General features: G+C 48.5%; 1 protein-coding gene across 1 annotated transcript in view; it reads right to left on the bottom strand.

The window, feature by feature from the left end:
* Positions 1-17,115, bottom strand: part of DIPK2B (divergent protein kinase domain 2B) — a 46,896-nt gene that overhangs the window by 3,883 nt on the left and 25,898 nt on the right. The window contains exon 3 of the mRNA XM_049644593.1: positions 2,926-3,099. Within this exon, the coding sequence (XP_049500550.1) occupies positions 2,926-3,099 (174 nt within the window). The remainder of the gene's footprint in view (positions 1-2,925; positions 3,100-17,115) is intronic.

Consider the following 17,115-nt stretch of genomic DNA (forward strand, 5'->3'; position numbering starts at 1 on the left):
TCCGCCACGGGGCCCTCAACCCCCCCCCCTTTTTTTTTAAGAGTTGAAGAGTCGAGAAAATATGACCAGTATTTGGGATTTCACAGATACCAGTGCCTAGGAAGAGGCCATGGGCTTAAAAAAAAAAAAAAAGAGGCTTATTTAAAGAGAAAAATATTTTTAAAATGTTTATTTATTGAGAGAGAGAGAGAGAGAGAGGAGAGGGGCAGAGAGAAAAAGAGAGAGAGAGAGAGAGAGAGAGAGAATCCCAAGCAGGCTCCTCCCTGCCAACGCAGAGCCGACTCGGGGCTTGAACTCACGAACCGTGAGATCATGACCTGAGCCGAAAGCAAGAGCGGGATGCTTACCCAACGGAGCCACCCAGGGGCCCCAGAGAAAAATATTTTTTAAAATGACAGCACAGGCACCAGGTTCTGGGATAGAGCCAAAATCATGAAAGTGGCCCCTGGTGGCACAAGTTTTGGGAACCATGGCACTGACTCTGGGTGAATCTGCCTGGTTTGGGTAACTACCTAATCACAAATGCCCCCCCACTCCCAAAACTGGAACCTTCCAACAGCCTGACACTGATCTAGGGAAGCATACAGCCCCCAGCGGATGTCCTTTGTGTCCTCACAAGAGCACCACTTGTGTGGATTTGGGAAATGACAGAGGGAGGCGGGAATCCTGGCTGGTCTTTTCTTGACTATTTATTGAAGCAGCTGTATTTAGAATAGTTCCTTCCTTCCTTCCTTCCTTCCTTCCTTCCTTTTTATTTATTTTGAGAGAGAGAGTATGAGCCGGGAAGAGTGCGAGGGAGAGAGAGAGAGTTCCAAGCAGGCTCTGCACTGTCAGCACAGAGCCCGATGTGAAGCTCGATCCCACGAACCGTGAGATTGTGACCTGAGCCGAAATCAAGAGGCGGACGCTTAAACGAGCCACCCAGGGGCCCCTAGAATGGTATTTCTTTAAACCAGGGGGAAACGGCAGAAAGGATAAATACCACTTTTTGTTTCTTATTTTCCTTCTTTAAGAAAAAGAACTGATTCCCCTCTCTGATGATTTTCTGTGGCCTTCTGCCCCTTTTAACCCATCCGCATGTTGTGAGGCTCTCCCACTATTGCCGTAGAGGGAGGTCTTGCCCTCCCCTCCCCCAGCCCTGGGTGGATGGAGGGTCCCAGCCCAGGCCTCTTGGGAGTTGGCTGCCACCACTGAGGTTGGGACAACGGGAAAGAAGACCCTCGGGGGTCACTAGGCAGGTTTTAGCGGAAAGAGTCCAGACCTGGCACTGGATTTGGGTCCAGACGGCTCTGGGTTTGGGTCCCATTGCTGACCTTAGCTAAGTGACTTGTGGTCAGGTCACCTCATATCTCGGAGCCCCACCCACCTCATCTGGAAAGGGGGACAATGATAATATTTCCGTGCAGTTGTCGAGTGGTCGTGATGTAAAGCATTCAATACAATATCCAGTACCTGGCAGGTGCTCAGGAAGTGAGAGCAGCTCATTATATTTCAAAATAGTAATCATGTATGTATTAATAAATATACATTCACGACACAGTAACTTATACATTAATATATTAATGGTTATATAGCAAATCATATTATGATTATTAATATATTATTATATATGCTATCATAGAATTATAACTCATTTTATATATTTTATATTATATTCTATTATATTTTACAAATTATATTACACATAATGATTAATTTTATATTATAGTCTATTATTATATTTTACAAATTATATTACACATGATTAATTTTATATTATAGTCTATTATTATATTTTACAAATTATATTACACATGATGATTAATTTTATATTATAGTCTATTATTATATTTTATAAATTATATTATGCATAATGATTAATTTTATATTCTATTATTATATTTTACAAATTATATTATGCATAATGATTAATATATATTGATATATGATATATAATAAATAATTATATATCAAATAATTATAGATGAGAAATATATTAATATATCAGTTACTAATATATGATAGAATATGCAATCTAATTAATATAACAATAATTATTAATTATGCACAATTAACAACAGCATATGATTATACTTAAAGTTACATTAACATGATGAAATTAATAATTATAGAATTAATTGTGATCATAAATATCAAGTGTCTTTGCTGGGGCGTCTTCTTCCTCCACTTGTACCTTCTCCCTTTCCTTCTCTTTTCGTTCTTTTGTTTTTTTAATTGCTTTTTCATGTTCATTTATGTATTTTGAAAGAGAGAGAGCATGAGCGGGAAAGGGGCAGAGGCAGGGGGAGACAGAGAATCGCAAGCAGGCTCCACACTGTCAGTGCAGAGCCCGACAGCAGGGCTCGAACTCACAACCCACGAGATCATGACCTGAGCCGAAATCAAGAGTCAAGAGTCGGATGCTTAACCGACTGAGCCACCCAGGCGCCCTTCCATGTCTTTTCTGTCCCCCTCCTTCCTCTTTCTCCCTCCTCCTCTCTGTAGCCCTCCTCCTTTTCCCGCTCCTTCCCCTCACTTCCTAGTTTCCCTTGTGCCCATGGTGTGAGCATCCTGATTCTTGGCATTTGGGGGAAATGGGTGCGACTGGGCTCCCCATGTTCTGTGGATGCTTGTTGACTTGCTCGGTGGCTGCCTCCAGCACTGGATTGGAAACTACAAGAAAACGGGGAGCCACCATGACTGCCTTACTGATCAGTGTATCCCCAAGTTCAAGTGCACCCTCATTTATTTGCCCATTCCCCTATTGGTAGACATCTAGGGTACTTCCACGGTTTTGTCCTTTCTAAGCATCGCTGCGGGGCTCATCTCCAGGAGGTGTGGCCCCAAGGCTTGCTGTAAAGGGGAAGAGAGCTAAGCCCGTGGCTGGCCCCCTTGGAGCCCGACCTGAACCCCCTCCCCAGGGTTGGGGGGGGAGTCCCCGCGTACCTGCAGGAGGATGGGATGCGCGTTGACAGCCAGCGTGTAGAGCAGACGTAGCTTGTCGCGGTCCGTGAAGTGGTCCATGAAGATGCTGCCAGCATCGGCCACCTCGGCGTAGCGTCGGACCACACGGTCCAGGAGTCGCTGTGACGGGCAGCGCAGGAAGGGACTGGGCAGGCCCTGTGGGAGGTGGGTGGGAGAGACCCCAAGAGGGGGAAAGGCTGCTGAGGTCTTGTGGGGAGCCGTCAGGACGGGACACAGGCAGGCCCTGATGGTGGGAGGAGACACTAGATTTGGAGGATGGAGAGAGTAAGGGGCTGCACGGGCTCGGGCTGGGGGGGGGGCCTGGGGGGGAGACCCCGAGGGCCAGGGAGAAAGGATGAGCTGTCCTAGGGGCAGGGTAAGCGGGCGCTGGGCAGGTGGCACAGCCCAGCAGGCAGTGAACGTGTTAGAGATCCTGCATTTGGCCACCGTCACACCCCCACTGTGCCCCTCCAAGGAGAGCCAATCTCACACCGAATTGACCAGAGCGGCCCTCACTGACCTTTTCGATTCCTTTCACCGTCTCGTGACACCTACCACGATTGTGGTGTTACACGTGAGCATCTTCTTGGGATCAAATTGGGAGGTCTGGACCTATCCTTACCTTCCGTGACCTGCCACCCTGCCGCCATTTTCTCTTCACGCTGAACCAAGAGAATGAACCCAACCGACTGATAAAAGCGAGTTAAAAATAGGGGCCTGGGGCCCAGCTGGCCACAATTCAGCCCCAGCCCCACACTTACCGGCTAGCTGTGTGACGTTGGACAAGTTACTTCGTCTCTCTGTACTTTGGATTAAAGTCTAAAGTGAGGGTGCCAGTAATAAGAGATCATGAGGATGAAATAAACCAATAGGTGTAAAATACTCGAAGAGCGTCTGGCCAGCGGTAAGCACTCAGTAAACGCTATCGGCTTTTATTACATGAAAGAAGTTTAAACTCCCAGCACAGAGGATAGGGGTGACAGCCAATGATAGCAGCGGGAACAGGAGTCAGGCTTTGTGGCTGAGAACAGGATTTTCAAGCTCTAAGAGCCTGGCTTTGAAGATTGCAAACCAAAGCCTGAAAGGTCCAGGGCCAAAAGTGTCCCACAGGTGTCTGTAGACCGTGTTTCCGGGCTGCCCGCCTAGCGGAGGCTCTGGCTGAGTGAGCCGTTGGGGTAGGTGGCGAGGTGGGGGGGGTTCTCCAGAGCCCCCGGACATCCTAGCACGGGGCCGGGGTGGCAGCCTGGAGCCCGCCATCTCCACAACCAGAACCCAGGGATGGAAGGATCACTGGGAGCCTTGAGATGCCTTGAGCGTCTTGGAGGTTGAAGGGGGCACAGATAGACTCAACCATCCCTGTTTGCTTGGGACTGAGAGTTTCCTGGGACATGGAGCTTTCAGAGCTAAAACTGGGAACCCGAGACAGTTGGTCACATTTCCACATGGCTAGACCACGGCCGAGGGCACGGCATGCCTCTGCCCCCTGACGATGACCAGAACTGACTGGTAGAAGCCAGTGCGGAGGGTTGTTGAACTGCCATGGATAGTACCATGGTACCATGTTGAACTACCCAGTGAGCCCTCGGACTCCCCAGGGAGGGAGGGGGCTGGTCCAAATTCTGAAGTGACTGGGCATGATGGAATGTGACTGGGGTCGTCTGACGGTGTTCAGATGCCCCGGCTTACTCCCCAGAGGGGTGACAACGCGGGAGTTGAGCTCAGAGAGAGCAGATTAAAGACTATTCCATTTTTGCACCTCTGAGTCTGTGAGGGTCCAGTTCCTGTGTGTTCCATCCTTCGGGAATGTTCATAGATGGGAGGAGTGGGGACTAACCCACCACCTGCCAGGTAGTGGGCTGGGTGTTCCCCGTGTAGTAGTTCATTTCATGCTCCCAGGCACCCACGAGGTAGGTGTCATTATGCATCTTGTTTTGCAACCGAGGAATTGGAAGTCTTCAGAGTGTGGGCAAGGGTTGGATTCAGGATTTGAACCGGGTAGGGACTGCATGTTTGTCCCCCTGCCCCCCCCCACCAAATTCATATGTTGAAACCTTCATCCCCAGCGGGATGGTATCAGACGGTGGGGCCTTTGGGAAATAACTAGGCCACGAGGGTGGAGCCTTCATAAAGGGATTAGATAAGAAGAGACACGTTGGGGCACCTGGGAGGCTCAGTCGGTTAGGCGTCCGACTCTTGATTTCGGCTCAGCTCATGATCTCATGGTCGTGAGATCGAGCCCCGATTTGGGCTCTGCATTGGGCGTGGAGCCCGCTTAAGATTCTCTCTCTCTCTCTCTCTCTCTCTCTCTCTGCCTCTCTTGCTCTCTCTCAAAAAAAGAAGAGACACGGGAGCATCACACGAAGAGAGAGCTTTCCCTAGGAGCCGATGGACCAGCACCTTGACCTGGAACTTCCCAGCCTCCAGAAGTGTGAGAAATAACCTTCTGTTGTTTAACCCCCCCTAGTCTATGCTACTCTGTTATAGTAGCCCGAGCTAAGGCAGGACCTGATCCGTTAGATCCACGCCATTTCCCCTGAATAGGTCCTGCCCCACTTCTGTCCCCATAAGCTACCCAGGTGGAGTCCACAGATGATTTGAAGCTACAAGAACATCTCTTTGCTTCTGATCTCTGTCCCGGGCAGCCTGAAATTCCACCTTTACAGATAATCATTGGGGACAGGGGGAGATAAGTAATCTCTTCTCTTCTGTGAGCCCAACGCCCGGGAAAATACCTCTGGAAGAGGTAGGACACGATTTGGCCATATTATATATGGCCAATTATATATGGCCATATTATATAAGGCCATATTATATTTGGCCAATAATAACAGATGATAATTATTGAGCACTTCCTGTACAACAGGAGCCGTTCTAAGCCCCTCACAGGTAGTGGCTTCTTTTATTTACGCCTTGCAAGAGCCGAGGGAGGCATGTAGTATGAATATTGAGAAACGCGAACATTTTCTTGAACCCAAAAGCTCAGTTTTTCTGCGCGATTCTAAAAGAAACGAAAACACATCTATCGGCTCATCAAATCTTGGAGGACGGGGACGTCTCGGCTGAGGCCGGAAGCATGGGTAGAGGGACCCCACAGAGAGGGTGGGAGAGGATTCTTTGCAGACGGAACACCTTGAATAAACCTTGAGATGAGACAGAATACGCTAGTGACAGTGGGAAGAGAGGAGGCCAGATGGCAGGAACATTGGGGTCATTTTAAGGAATGTTAATTTTATCCCGAAGGGCTGGGAACCACTGAAGGCCTTGAGCAGGGAAGTGATATACTCACATACGCACTTGAGGAAAATGATTCTGGGTGCAGTGTGGATAGACTCAGAGAACTGTGTCTTCTAGTTATGGGCTCTTGGATGCTAGTGAGGCATATGGCTGCCTAAAGATTGCATTCTCTCAGCTTCTTTTGCAGCTAGGTGTGGTGATGTGACTGGGTCCTGGTCAATGAAATATATGGAGAAAGTTCTGGGAAGGACCCTTAAAGGGACAGGGTGTATCCTTCTTCATTCTTTCCCCCCCCCCCCCCCCCCGGAATGCGGAAGCGATGGCTGGTGATTAGGCAGCCATTTTGGACCAGGGCATGCTGAGTGTTGTAGAGCAGCAAAATGAAAATAGCCTGGGTCCTCGAGAATCACAGAGTCACTGTATCATCCCTGGACATTCAGGTGTCAGTTTCTTTTCTTTTTTTTTAAAAAAAATTTTAATGTGTATTTATTTTTGAGAGAGAGAGAGAGGGAGAGAGAGAGAAACAGAGCATGAGCGGGGGAGGGGCAGAGAGAGAGGGAGACACAGAATCCGAAACAGGCTCTAGGCTCCAAGCTGTCGGCACAGAGCCCCACGCGGGGCTCGAACTCACGGACCGCGAGATCATGACCTGGGCCGAAGTCGGTCGCTTAACTGACTGAGCCACCCAGGCGCCCCTGGATCTGTTTCTTTTATGTAAAAGGGAAATATATTTTGATCTTGTGTAAGCCACTGTGATTTGAACTTCTTGTCATATGCGACTGAACTTAATCCCAAGTGTCACAGGAAGAAAGAGTGGACGCAGGGAAATCAGGAAGATGCAGTGGTCCAGGTGTGAGAGGGGAGGATGAAAAGCTTTGATTTGAAGATATTCGTCGGCAGTAGAATCCATAAGTCTGGGTGATTGGCTGGATGGGGGTGGAGGGGCAAGAAAAAGGGACATGTTGGAGATAACACCCAACGTGAGGGTGGATGCCATTTGCTGAGGTTTTTTTTTTTTTAATTTTAGAAAGAGAGAGAGTTGGGGGGGGGCAAATGGAGGAGAGGGGCAGGAGAGAGAGACAGAGGCGGGGGGGAATCTCAAGCAGGCTCCATGCTTAGCACAGAGCCTGACACGGGGCTTGATCCCACAACCCCGGGACCCTGGACACGTGCTGAAATTGAGTCAGGCGCTTAATGGCCTGAGCCACACAGGCAGGCCAGCTGTGGTCATTTTAAAACATGTTCGCAAACTCTTCGACTCTCCTCCCCTCAAGGGGTGGAGTCTAATTCCCCTCCCCTGGAACATGGACTGGCCTGGGTGACTCACTTTTAGTGACTGGCATGCTTAGGGGAGTGATGACACATGACTGCCGAGCCTTGGCCATGAAAGGTGATTCAGCTTCTCCTTGGCTGTCTTCTTGCACCCAGCTACCATGCCGTAAGAAAATCCTGGCCGCAGGGAGAGGAAGCAGCCCTCAGTGGAGTGCCTCGCTGACACCAGCCCCAACGTGCCACCGCGTGACTGAGCCATCTTGGAAATGGCTCCTGGTGGCTGTATTGAGCCACCCCAGGGGATGCCACGTGGAGCTGGGTGAGCTCGCTCCTCTAAGCCCTGCCCAAGTTGCAAGTTTTTGGACAAAATCGATGGTTGTCGTTGTTTGAGGCCACTAGGGTTTGTTACACAGCAATACATAACTGATACATTTGCCGAGAAGGTTCTGAGCGCCCCCCCCCCCGCCTCTAGAACAATGGCCAGAAAAGGCTCTGAAGCCATCTCGTACCCCAACTCCCTTTATGGTGGAGGTGGCTGCTTCTCGGGGTCCCACCCGCAGAGTGGAGCTCCAACTAGTTCCGTCTGTGGTATATTCTGGCCAAGTGCAAGCCCGCGATTATCTTGGCTCACGGCGAACAGAATTGGGAAACGAAGCATTTTCAGTAAAACCATGATTCATCCCCAGGCCAAAGGCACCCTCTTCGGGGATCGCCCACTGCTTTGGAATTTCTAAGCCACCACTCCCTTCTCAACAGGGCTAACGCAGCACCTGCCAGTGAGAGGTTAAAGGAAACGCAAAGCCTGGTCCTCTGTTGCCCCGCCCGTCGCAAGCGCGCCTGGATTCCTTATCTTTGCATTTCCTGCCTCATACCATCTCCCGGGGCACCCGGGCAGCCGGTCAAAGTCTTCATGCTGTGCTGCTAGTGACTGGGCTTCTGCTCTGCCACACGGCCACTTACCAGGGGCCATCTGTGCTGGGTGGTACTGACAGCGATGGTCACACGTCTCCTCCGCAATCCCTAACAGTCTGTACATCGGCCAATACGGGTATGTCACCATGATGGCGTTTTACGTGTCAACTTGGCTGGGCTATGGAGCCCGGTTTTCAACCAAACGCTGATCTAGGTGTCGCCGTGAAGAGATTTTGGAGATGTGGTTACCATCAACGGCCAGCTGACTTAAAGGAGAAGGGATTATCCTCCATAGAGTGGGTGGGCCCGATCTAACCAGCTGAAAGGCCTTAAGAGCAAAACTAAGATTTCCCCGGGGAGGAAGAAATTCTGCCCTGTGGATCTGGGATTCGCCAGCCCCCCGTCATTGGGTTCTGCTCCTGAAGCCAAGACTAGTCTGTTCACTAACTTGAATTTAAATTAAGAAAAACAAAACAAAACAAAACAGAAAAAGCTATGCATGGGTTCGCCTGGGTGGCTCAGTCGGTTAAGTGTCTGACTCTTGATTTCGGCTCAGGTCATGATCTCACAGTTTGTGGGATCGAGCCCCGTGTCGGACTCAGCCCCCCATCATTGCATAAGCCAATTCCTTGAACTACATCTCATATGTATGTATATATATGTACACACATGTGTATTTGTATATATACATGCATATAAAATATTAGATATTCTGCAAAATATTTATATTATAGTAATAATTTACACCATGTGAACTAATATTAATTAATAAATGATTAATATGGCACTGAATATAATCTATTAACACGATACACAAGGTACGTTACACCCAGATTACACACTGGTGCTAAAGGAAAAGTGTTTGTTCATTGTGGACATGACAGCAACTGAGACCAAAATCTGGAGGTGCTTCCACTTTTGAAGCCTCTCGGGAAATCTGAGTACACGAGGCCTAACTTCCCCGATGAGTTCTTTGATGTTTGGTTGGCTTTTATCCACATTCTCGCGCGTGTTTGCTCAAAAAACATCACCAGCCGCCAACAGGGTCCTCATTGCAAGGGTTCTTACGACAACAGAAACATCAGTGTCGAATTGTCTAGACAAATGATCCCATGACTCTGTTGGAGGTACTTAAACAGTGAAGGGTTCATGTCCAAAATCTATAAAGAACTTCCCAAACTCAGCACCCCAAATCAAATCATCCCGTGAAGATACGGGCAGAAGACACAAATAGACGCTTCTCCAAAGAAGACATCCAGATGGCCGACAGACACATGAAAAGTTGCTCCGCATCACTCCTCATCACGGAAACGCAAATCAAAACCACAATGAGATACCACCTCACACCTGTCGGAATGGCTAACGTTACCCCTCAGGCAACAGCAGACGTTGGCGAGGATGACAGGAGAAAGCGGAACCCTTGTGCGCTGCTGGTGGGAATGCCAACTGGTGCAGCCACTCTGGAACACAGTATGGAGGTTCCTCAAAAAATTAAAAATAGAACTACCCTACAACCCAGCAAACGCACTACTAGGAATATGTCCAGAGGATACAAAAATGCTGATTCAAAGGGGCACATGCCCCCCAATGTTTATAGCAGCCTTATCAACAATAGCCAAAGTATGGAAAGAGCCCAAATGTCCATGGATGAATGGACAAGGATGTGGTATATAATATATATATATATGTATATATATATACATATATATATGGTATACACACACACAATGGAATATTACTTAGAGATGATAAAGAATGAAATGTTGCCATTTGCAACAACATGGATGGAACTAGAGGGTATTATGCTAAGCAAAATAAGTCAGTCAGAGAAAGACGGGTATCATATAATTTCACTCATATGTAGAATTTGAGAAACACAACAGATGAACATAGGGGAAGGGAAGGAAAAATAAAGATAAAAACAGAGAGATAGGCAGCCCGTAAGAGACTGTTAAACACCAAGTATAAACAGAGGGTTGCTGGAGGGGAGGTGGGTGGGGTGATGGGCTAAATGGGTGATGGGCATTAAGGAAGGCACTTTTTGGGATGAGCACCGGGCGTTATATGTAAGTGATGAATCATTGGGTTCTGCTCCTGAAGCCAAGACTAGTCTGTCTGTTAACTAACTTGAATTTAAATTAAGAAAACAAAACAAAACAAAACAAAACAGAAAAAGCTATGCATGGGTTCGCCTGGGTGGCTGGGTCGGTTAAGTGTCTGACTCTTGATTTCGGCTCAGGTCATGATCTTGCGGTCCGTGAGTTCGAGCCCCGCGTCGGGCTCTGTGCTGACAGCTCGGAGCCCGGATCCTGCTTCGGATTCTGTGTCTCCTTCTCTCTCTCTGACCCTCCCCCGTTCATGCTCTGTCCCTCTCTGTCTCAAAAATAAATAAACGTTAAAAAAAAAAAAAGAGCTATGCATGTTGTTCCTTTCTAGAAGCTAGAGATAAGAGAGTTCATCCATAGGTGGAACAAGACGGGACTTTCCCTCGGAGCAGATCACCACTTCAAGTTATGTGGATCTTCAGTAATTGTGCGAAAATTGCCCCAGCTTCTTCTCAAGTTCCATCCCATGGGTGAGATCTGCCCAACCTGAGGGTTTCCACTGGAGGTGAAAGATGGCAGCCAGGGGACCGCATCTGATGATTATCACGGGAGCTGCTTGTGCCGCGAGGCCTCAGCAGCGATCACTGTTTGACAAACAGGGTTGGCATGACACCATCAGGGTAAGGAAAGTAACACCTTCTACAAGTTATAAGCGTCAGGCTCTATGGCCAGCCTTGTGGCAGACATTACCTTGGCGTTTGCAGGGACTTTGAACCTTTAGTCCTCCCTTGCCCTGGTGACAATCCTGGACATTTAGTGATTGCTTCACAAAGGGCTTCCAAAAGTTGTGGAAAATTCCGTGACGTTAATTTTCACAGCCCATGCTGCCAAATGCAAATGGCAGGCTGTATCATCAAGGCAGCTAGTAAAATGCACCCATTTTCCAGATAAGTGTACTAAGGTAAGAACCAGGAAACAGAAGTGACTTGTTAAAGATCATGCTGCTTACTGGTACCCAAGCCTGCTTTCATATCCAGATCTCAGTAGGGGATTTAAAATGACTGCATGGAGAGAGAGAGAGACAGACAGACACTGGGAGAAACTGGTGATTTCAGAGTAGGGTAGCATGTCCCAAACTTGACCGACAACTGAAGCCTTCAAAGTGCGATAAAAATACAGATCCCTGGGGCACCTGGGTGGTTCAGTCGGTTAAGCATCTGACTTCGGCTCAGGTCTTGATCTCATGGTTCGTGAGTTCAAGCCCCGCATCGGGCTCACTGCTCTCAGTGCGGAGCCTGCTTCGAAACCTCTGTCTCCCTCTCTCTCTGCCCCTCCCCTGCTCACTCTCTCTCTCTCAAAACTAAAATAGACACTAAAAAAAAAAAAATACAGATTCCCTCGGCCCCATCTGAATAGGTAGGTCCAGTGGGGGCCTAGGACTCTGCATTTTTTGACAGGTGTCCTGGGTCATTCTTGTTATCAGGCAGGTGGGAGATGCGGGGTGTGGGGGGGGGGTGGTGAGCTTTATTTTGGATGCAAATACAGTTGTGCACTTTGGATGGCAGAGTGTGGACACCTGGTGGAGAAACACTTCCCAGACACTCCTCAGACCGTTTGAGACCTTCTTCCAGAAGAGCGACCCTCTGAAGGGGGTGCTGTGCATGCCGTAAAAGGGATGCTGGGACCACCTTCAAAACCCAACTGGATGAATCTCAGGAGGGAATCAGATGCCTGGAGGAGGGATAGGTGGCTGACCCCTGCCGTCCCGTCTCAGACCTGCTCTGCTTTCTCAGGAGGCTGGAACATCTCTTGCAAACAACATCTCTTCCTCGGGGCGGGGGGGAGGGGAGGGGCGAGCTACAGCTGGAAAGGCCTTGAGTGTCCAAGGGCCGCGTACTGACCCAGACTGCCCATTGGTCTCAAGCCACAACCCAGGGGGACAGGACCGGAAGGGGGGGCTGGACTCCTAGACGCCTCCATTTTTATGCTTCCTATGTTGGGTCAGGGATGGGTGAAGACTCTAGGATTTCCCCTTTGGTTATTTTGGCCAGGAGATGGCTCCAGAAGTCACACAGCTGAGTTGTCCATTTTCACATGGTAGACAGGCTGGAGAAGTTGTTCACATTCGCCACTATGGCCTGTCCTGCTATCTCTTTGAGGACTGGGCACAGACCCAGTTTACAAGCCCCGCAGAACACGCGTGCAAAAAGCTTGGTGTGGCGGGAGGTGCGTGCTCTGTATTCAGTAAATGGTACAGATGATTGTCGCCCTCGTTGTCATCAGCGTCAGCGTCATCACTGCCACATTATAGACGCGACTTCTAACCAGCCATGGAACTCTCCATGCACTATGTCCCCATTTAGCTGAGGCTTCCCTTCCCCGGGCTACACGCCAGGGGGAGGCCATCTTTGATGGGAGCGGGGTGCCTGGTGTGAATGGGGTACAAGTGAAAGACTCTGTCTTGGAGTTTAGATTTGGATTCCATCTGAGAAAGAGGGAATGGGGCAGAGCTGTGGAAAGAAGGGGTGCCATTAGCCGGGGTGATTGGGTGCCCACGAGAGACTGGCTGATGTGCTAGACGCATGGTAGCTGGATGTCAGAGTTGCCTCGGGTCCCGGAAGCTTCCAGGCCCAGTTTTAGGCCAGGGTGAGCCTTACCACAAACTCGTTTTCCAGAGAGTGGGTTCACTGACTCTTTGCTCCCAAGCAGCCTGATTAACCCAGAGAAGGTGGCCTCGTTGAAGCACGAGGGAAAGTCAGTGGGTCCGGATCAGAATCTTGGCCCAACTGAGACTCAGTTTCCTTCTCTGCAAAAGGAGATGATGGTTCACAAGATGGCAGGAGGGTTCGGGAAGATAATGCGGGTGAGTGTGCATCTCTGTAAAGTATTCGACGCGAAAGGGGAACCCTCTTGCCGTGCGGGTGGGAATGCAAACTGGTGCAGCCGCTCTGGAAAACAGTGTGGAGGTCCCTGAAAAAATTAAAAATAGAACTACCCTACAACTCAGAAATTGCGCTACCAGGGATTTATCCAAAGGATACAAAAATGCTGATCCGAAGGGGCGCGTGCACCCCCATGTCTCTAGCAGCACCAGCAACAACAGCCGAAGGATGGAAAGGGCCCCAATGTCCGTCGGCGGATGAATGGATGAAAAAGATACGGTTTATATAGACAATGGAATACTACTTGGCAGTGAGAAAGGATGAAATGTGGCCATTTGCAACAACGTGCATGGAGCTAGAGTATATTATGCTCAGCGAAAGAAGTCAGTCAGAGAAACACAAATCTATGATTTCACTCATATAGAGAATATAAGAAACACAACAGACGAACATAGGGGAAGGGACGGAACAATGAGATAATAAGAGAGAGGGAGGCAACCCATAAGAGACTCTTCATCATAGAGAACAAACTGAGGGTTGCTGGAGGGAGGGGGGAGGCGGGCTGGGCTAAATGGGTGATGGGCACAGCATCAATCGAGGTGTATGAGTGAATCGTGTTTCTCCCCATGTGCCCCGGCTCATCCAGGGTTCTAGAACCCTTTGAACAAACATCTCAGTCTCTAGCGGTGACCAGATTTTCAGAACCCAATCAGAGGACAGAGGATTTTCTAAAATTAAAACACTAAAAAAAAAAAAAAAAAAAAAACAACTCAACACCCTGGGCCGCTTACAGCCATACTAACCCCAAACTCGTTTCCCAGATTAATTGTCCCACTTGGTTCTGGATAACTTTTGGCTGTTTCCCAAATGCAAATATGACTCAGAAGACAAAAGATTTACCACCACCGGACATATTTGAACACTTGCTCCGAAGGAAATAAATGTGTCGAAGAAAGAGCGCTAACTGCTCTCGGAAAGAAAATCTACGATGAGAAGGGTGGCTTTCCTTTTCGGGATTGGAGGTCCGCCATCTGAGGTCATAGAGATGGCTGAAGGCACAGTTTCATTCCAAGGTCGCTTTCCAAGGACATCGTCAACGGACCAGTGGAGAGCTTCATGTTGAAATGAGCATTAGTTTTCACTTGTCAGATAGAATCTGTTCTTTTAAGGTTTTACAGAACATAAAAATAAGGCAAATAAATACCATTTTTCTTCTTATTGTTTAAATTATTCCTTTTTTGTATGCTTATTTATGTTTGAGAGAGAGAGGGAGAGAGAGCACGGGCGGGGGAAGGACAGAGAGAGAGGGAGACAGAGGATCCGAAGCTGGCTCTGCGCTGACAGCAGAGAGCCTGATGCAGGGCTCGAACTCACAAACCGCGAGATCGTGACCTGAGCCAAAGTCGGATGCTTAACCAACGGAGCCACCCAGGTGCCCCCAAATAAATATTATTTTATGTGCATAAATTATGGCACACGTGCTTAAGTCACTTCCCCCCGCCTCCCGGCCCCCCTTTTAACCTTCTCCACCTCCTTCGCCAACAGTTAACCAGTGCACTTTTTTTTTCCCCATGCACTGGGAGGAAAGAAGTTTCCAAAGTTGGCCATCCCGTGTGCACTCATCTTGGGACATTCAAACCATTTCCAAGCTACCATCGTTACATGTGGGGATGTAGGAATACACTCATGTAGTGATACCCGGAAAAAAAAAAAATTGGAAGTCAGCTTTTCCAGTAAGAAGGCTGCCCTGCTCTGATTTGGTGGGATTGGGAGGGCTGAGGGAAATCTCGAACACGTTTTTGCTTTTAGTGAATTCACTGTTATCAAGCTCTCCTAGCACCCAGGGAGAAGAGGAGAGCGTTCAGGTGCTAATAAAGCCCTGAGTGGGTTTTCTGGACACACACCCGAACACCTTGTACATGATTTAGTTGTTAAATATGCTCGCGAAGCAGGGTTTAGGTTAATTATGTATCAGAGTTAATCAATGTGTCATAATTAAAACAGCGATGATTCACTGGCTGTACCCGTTGTTCTGGATAATTAAGTCGCAAGTTACTGAACGTTTCTTTGAGCTGCATTGTATTTATTCAAAACCAGGAAAACCCACTTGGCTTTTCTTATCACAAGAAACAGCTCCCAGTTCTCTCCTACTCCAGTAGACGGATCTCTGACCCCCTTTTACTGACGTGCTTTCTGATCGTCTTGTGTTTTTTGCTTTTTCATCTAAACTTTTTAAACCATCCAGCACAGCGATTATTTGGGAGAAACCATTTGGATGATTTAAAAAGTTTAGATGTCTAAAAATGTCCTCGGGGGCACTTGGGGCTCAGTTGGTTAAGCGTCCGACTCTTGATTTCGGCTCAGATCACAGTTCATGAGTTCGAGCCCCATGTCATGCAGTTCCTGGCACCAGAGAAGGGAGGGGACTTTGTACGGTAGGTGGTCCCTTCTTTTGATTTGGCTTCAGAACCCATGATAGGGTAGATTTATCACAGATTTATCACTTCCCCATGAGGAAGTTTCTCTCCGCTACAGATTGCCTGGGCTTCTTAGTTCAGGGTCCATACAGGTCAATCACTGATGGAAAGTCGGGCTCAACGAGTAGAAACAGAGACAGGAAACGAGCCAGGAGCAGGTCCCAAAGTTAGAGTTTGCTGTGGATCAACTCAGAGTGGACAACACACTCAGGAAGGTTGTGTAGATATAAAAACAACATTAATTTAAAAATTGGGGCGCCTGGGTGGCTCGGTTGGTTGGGCGTCCGACTTCGGCTCAGGTCATGAGCTCGCGATCCGTGAGTTCGAGCCCCGTGTCGGGCTCTGTGCTGACCGCTCAGAGCCTGGAGCCCATTTCAGATTCCGTGTCTCCCTCTCTCTCTGAACCTCCCCCGTTCATGCTCTGTCTCTCTCTGTCTCAAAAATAAATAAACGTTAAAAAAGATAAATAAATAAAAAATAAAAAATAAACAGGGAGGCTGATGGGTAGAAAATGTTTCCCTTGCACAAGAAGGTCAGTCTCTGGCCGAGCTCTGGTCTCCATGGAAAACAGGGCCTCTAACTCTGGGTGACATCCTTTCCTTGCAGAGGGCTTCTGTTTGCTTGGATTCGTGGTACTCTGCAGTTTCTGGGTTGAGCCCTGGTGGAATGTTCGAGAAGTTCTGTTTGAATCGATGGACCAGGTTCAAAGGAGAAGAACGATGAAGAGTCCCCCCCACCCCACACTCCAGAAGGCGTAGTGGGTGGCCTTTTCTTTTCTCATGCCTCCCCCACGGCACCTCTGCCCGAATGGGCAGACAGCCTTCACCCCAAACTATGAAGGTGAAAAAGTGGCACCACGACAAAGTGGTTCGGAGCATGTCCTTTAGAGACAGGCTGCCGGGGTTCACATCTCCACTGTGTCACTTAACGACCTGGGGGGAGCTCTTGAATTGATCTGTGCCTCAGTTTCCTCATGAGTAACTGAGGGAAAATAGTTAAGGAGACCTTATGACCCATCTTCTAAACCAGGATAGTTTTGAGAGGGAAAGGGATGATATGAGTAATTACATTGGCACAACAGGCATACGCTGGGACTGTCTCAGGCAACCCTGAAGGTACGGTTACCCTAATAATTAGGGCACCCACCTTATCCGGGTGCTGGGGGGTTTTAGATCTGTGCGAAAAGTGTCTGGTGTGGGGCAAAGGCTCTATAAGTGTTTGTTGTTGTTTACCCCAAAGACAGCACCTTTCCCGGTTTTTCCCACTCCTGTAAGTGAGCCCATGATTCTCCTTGTCCTCCAAGGTCTGGGCCTGTTTCCTCGTCTCTTTTTGTGGGCACAATGATGGCTG

The sequence above is a fragment of the Panthera uncia genome, chromosome X (assembly GCF_023721935.1).
Source record: "Panthera uncia isolate 11264 chromosome X, Puncia_PCG_1.0, whole genome shotgun sequence".
Lineage (NCBI taxonomy): Eukaryota > Metazoa > Chordata > Mammalia > Carnivora > Felidae > Panthera > Panthera uncia.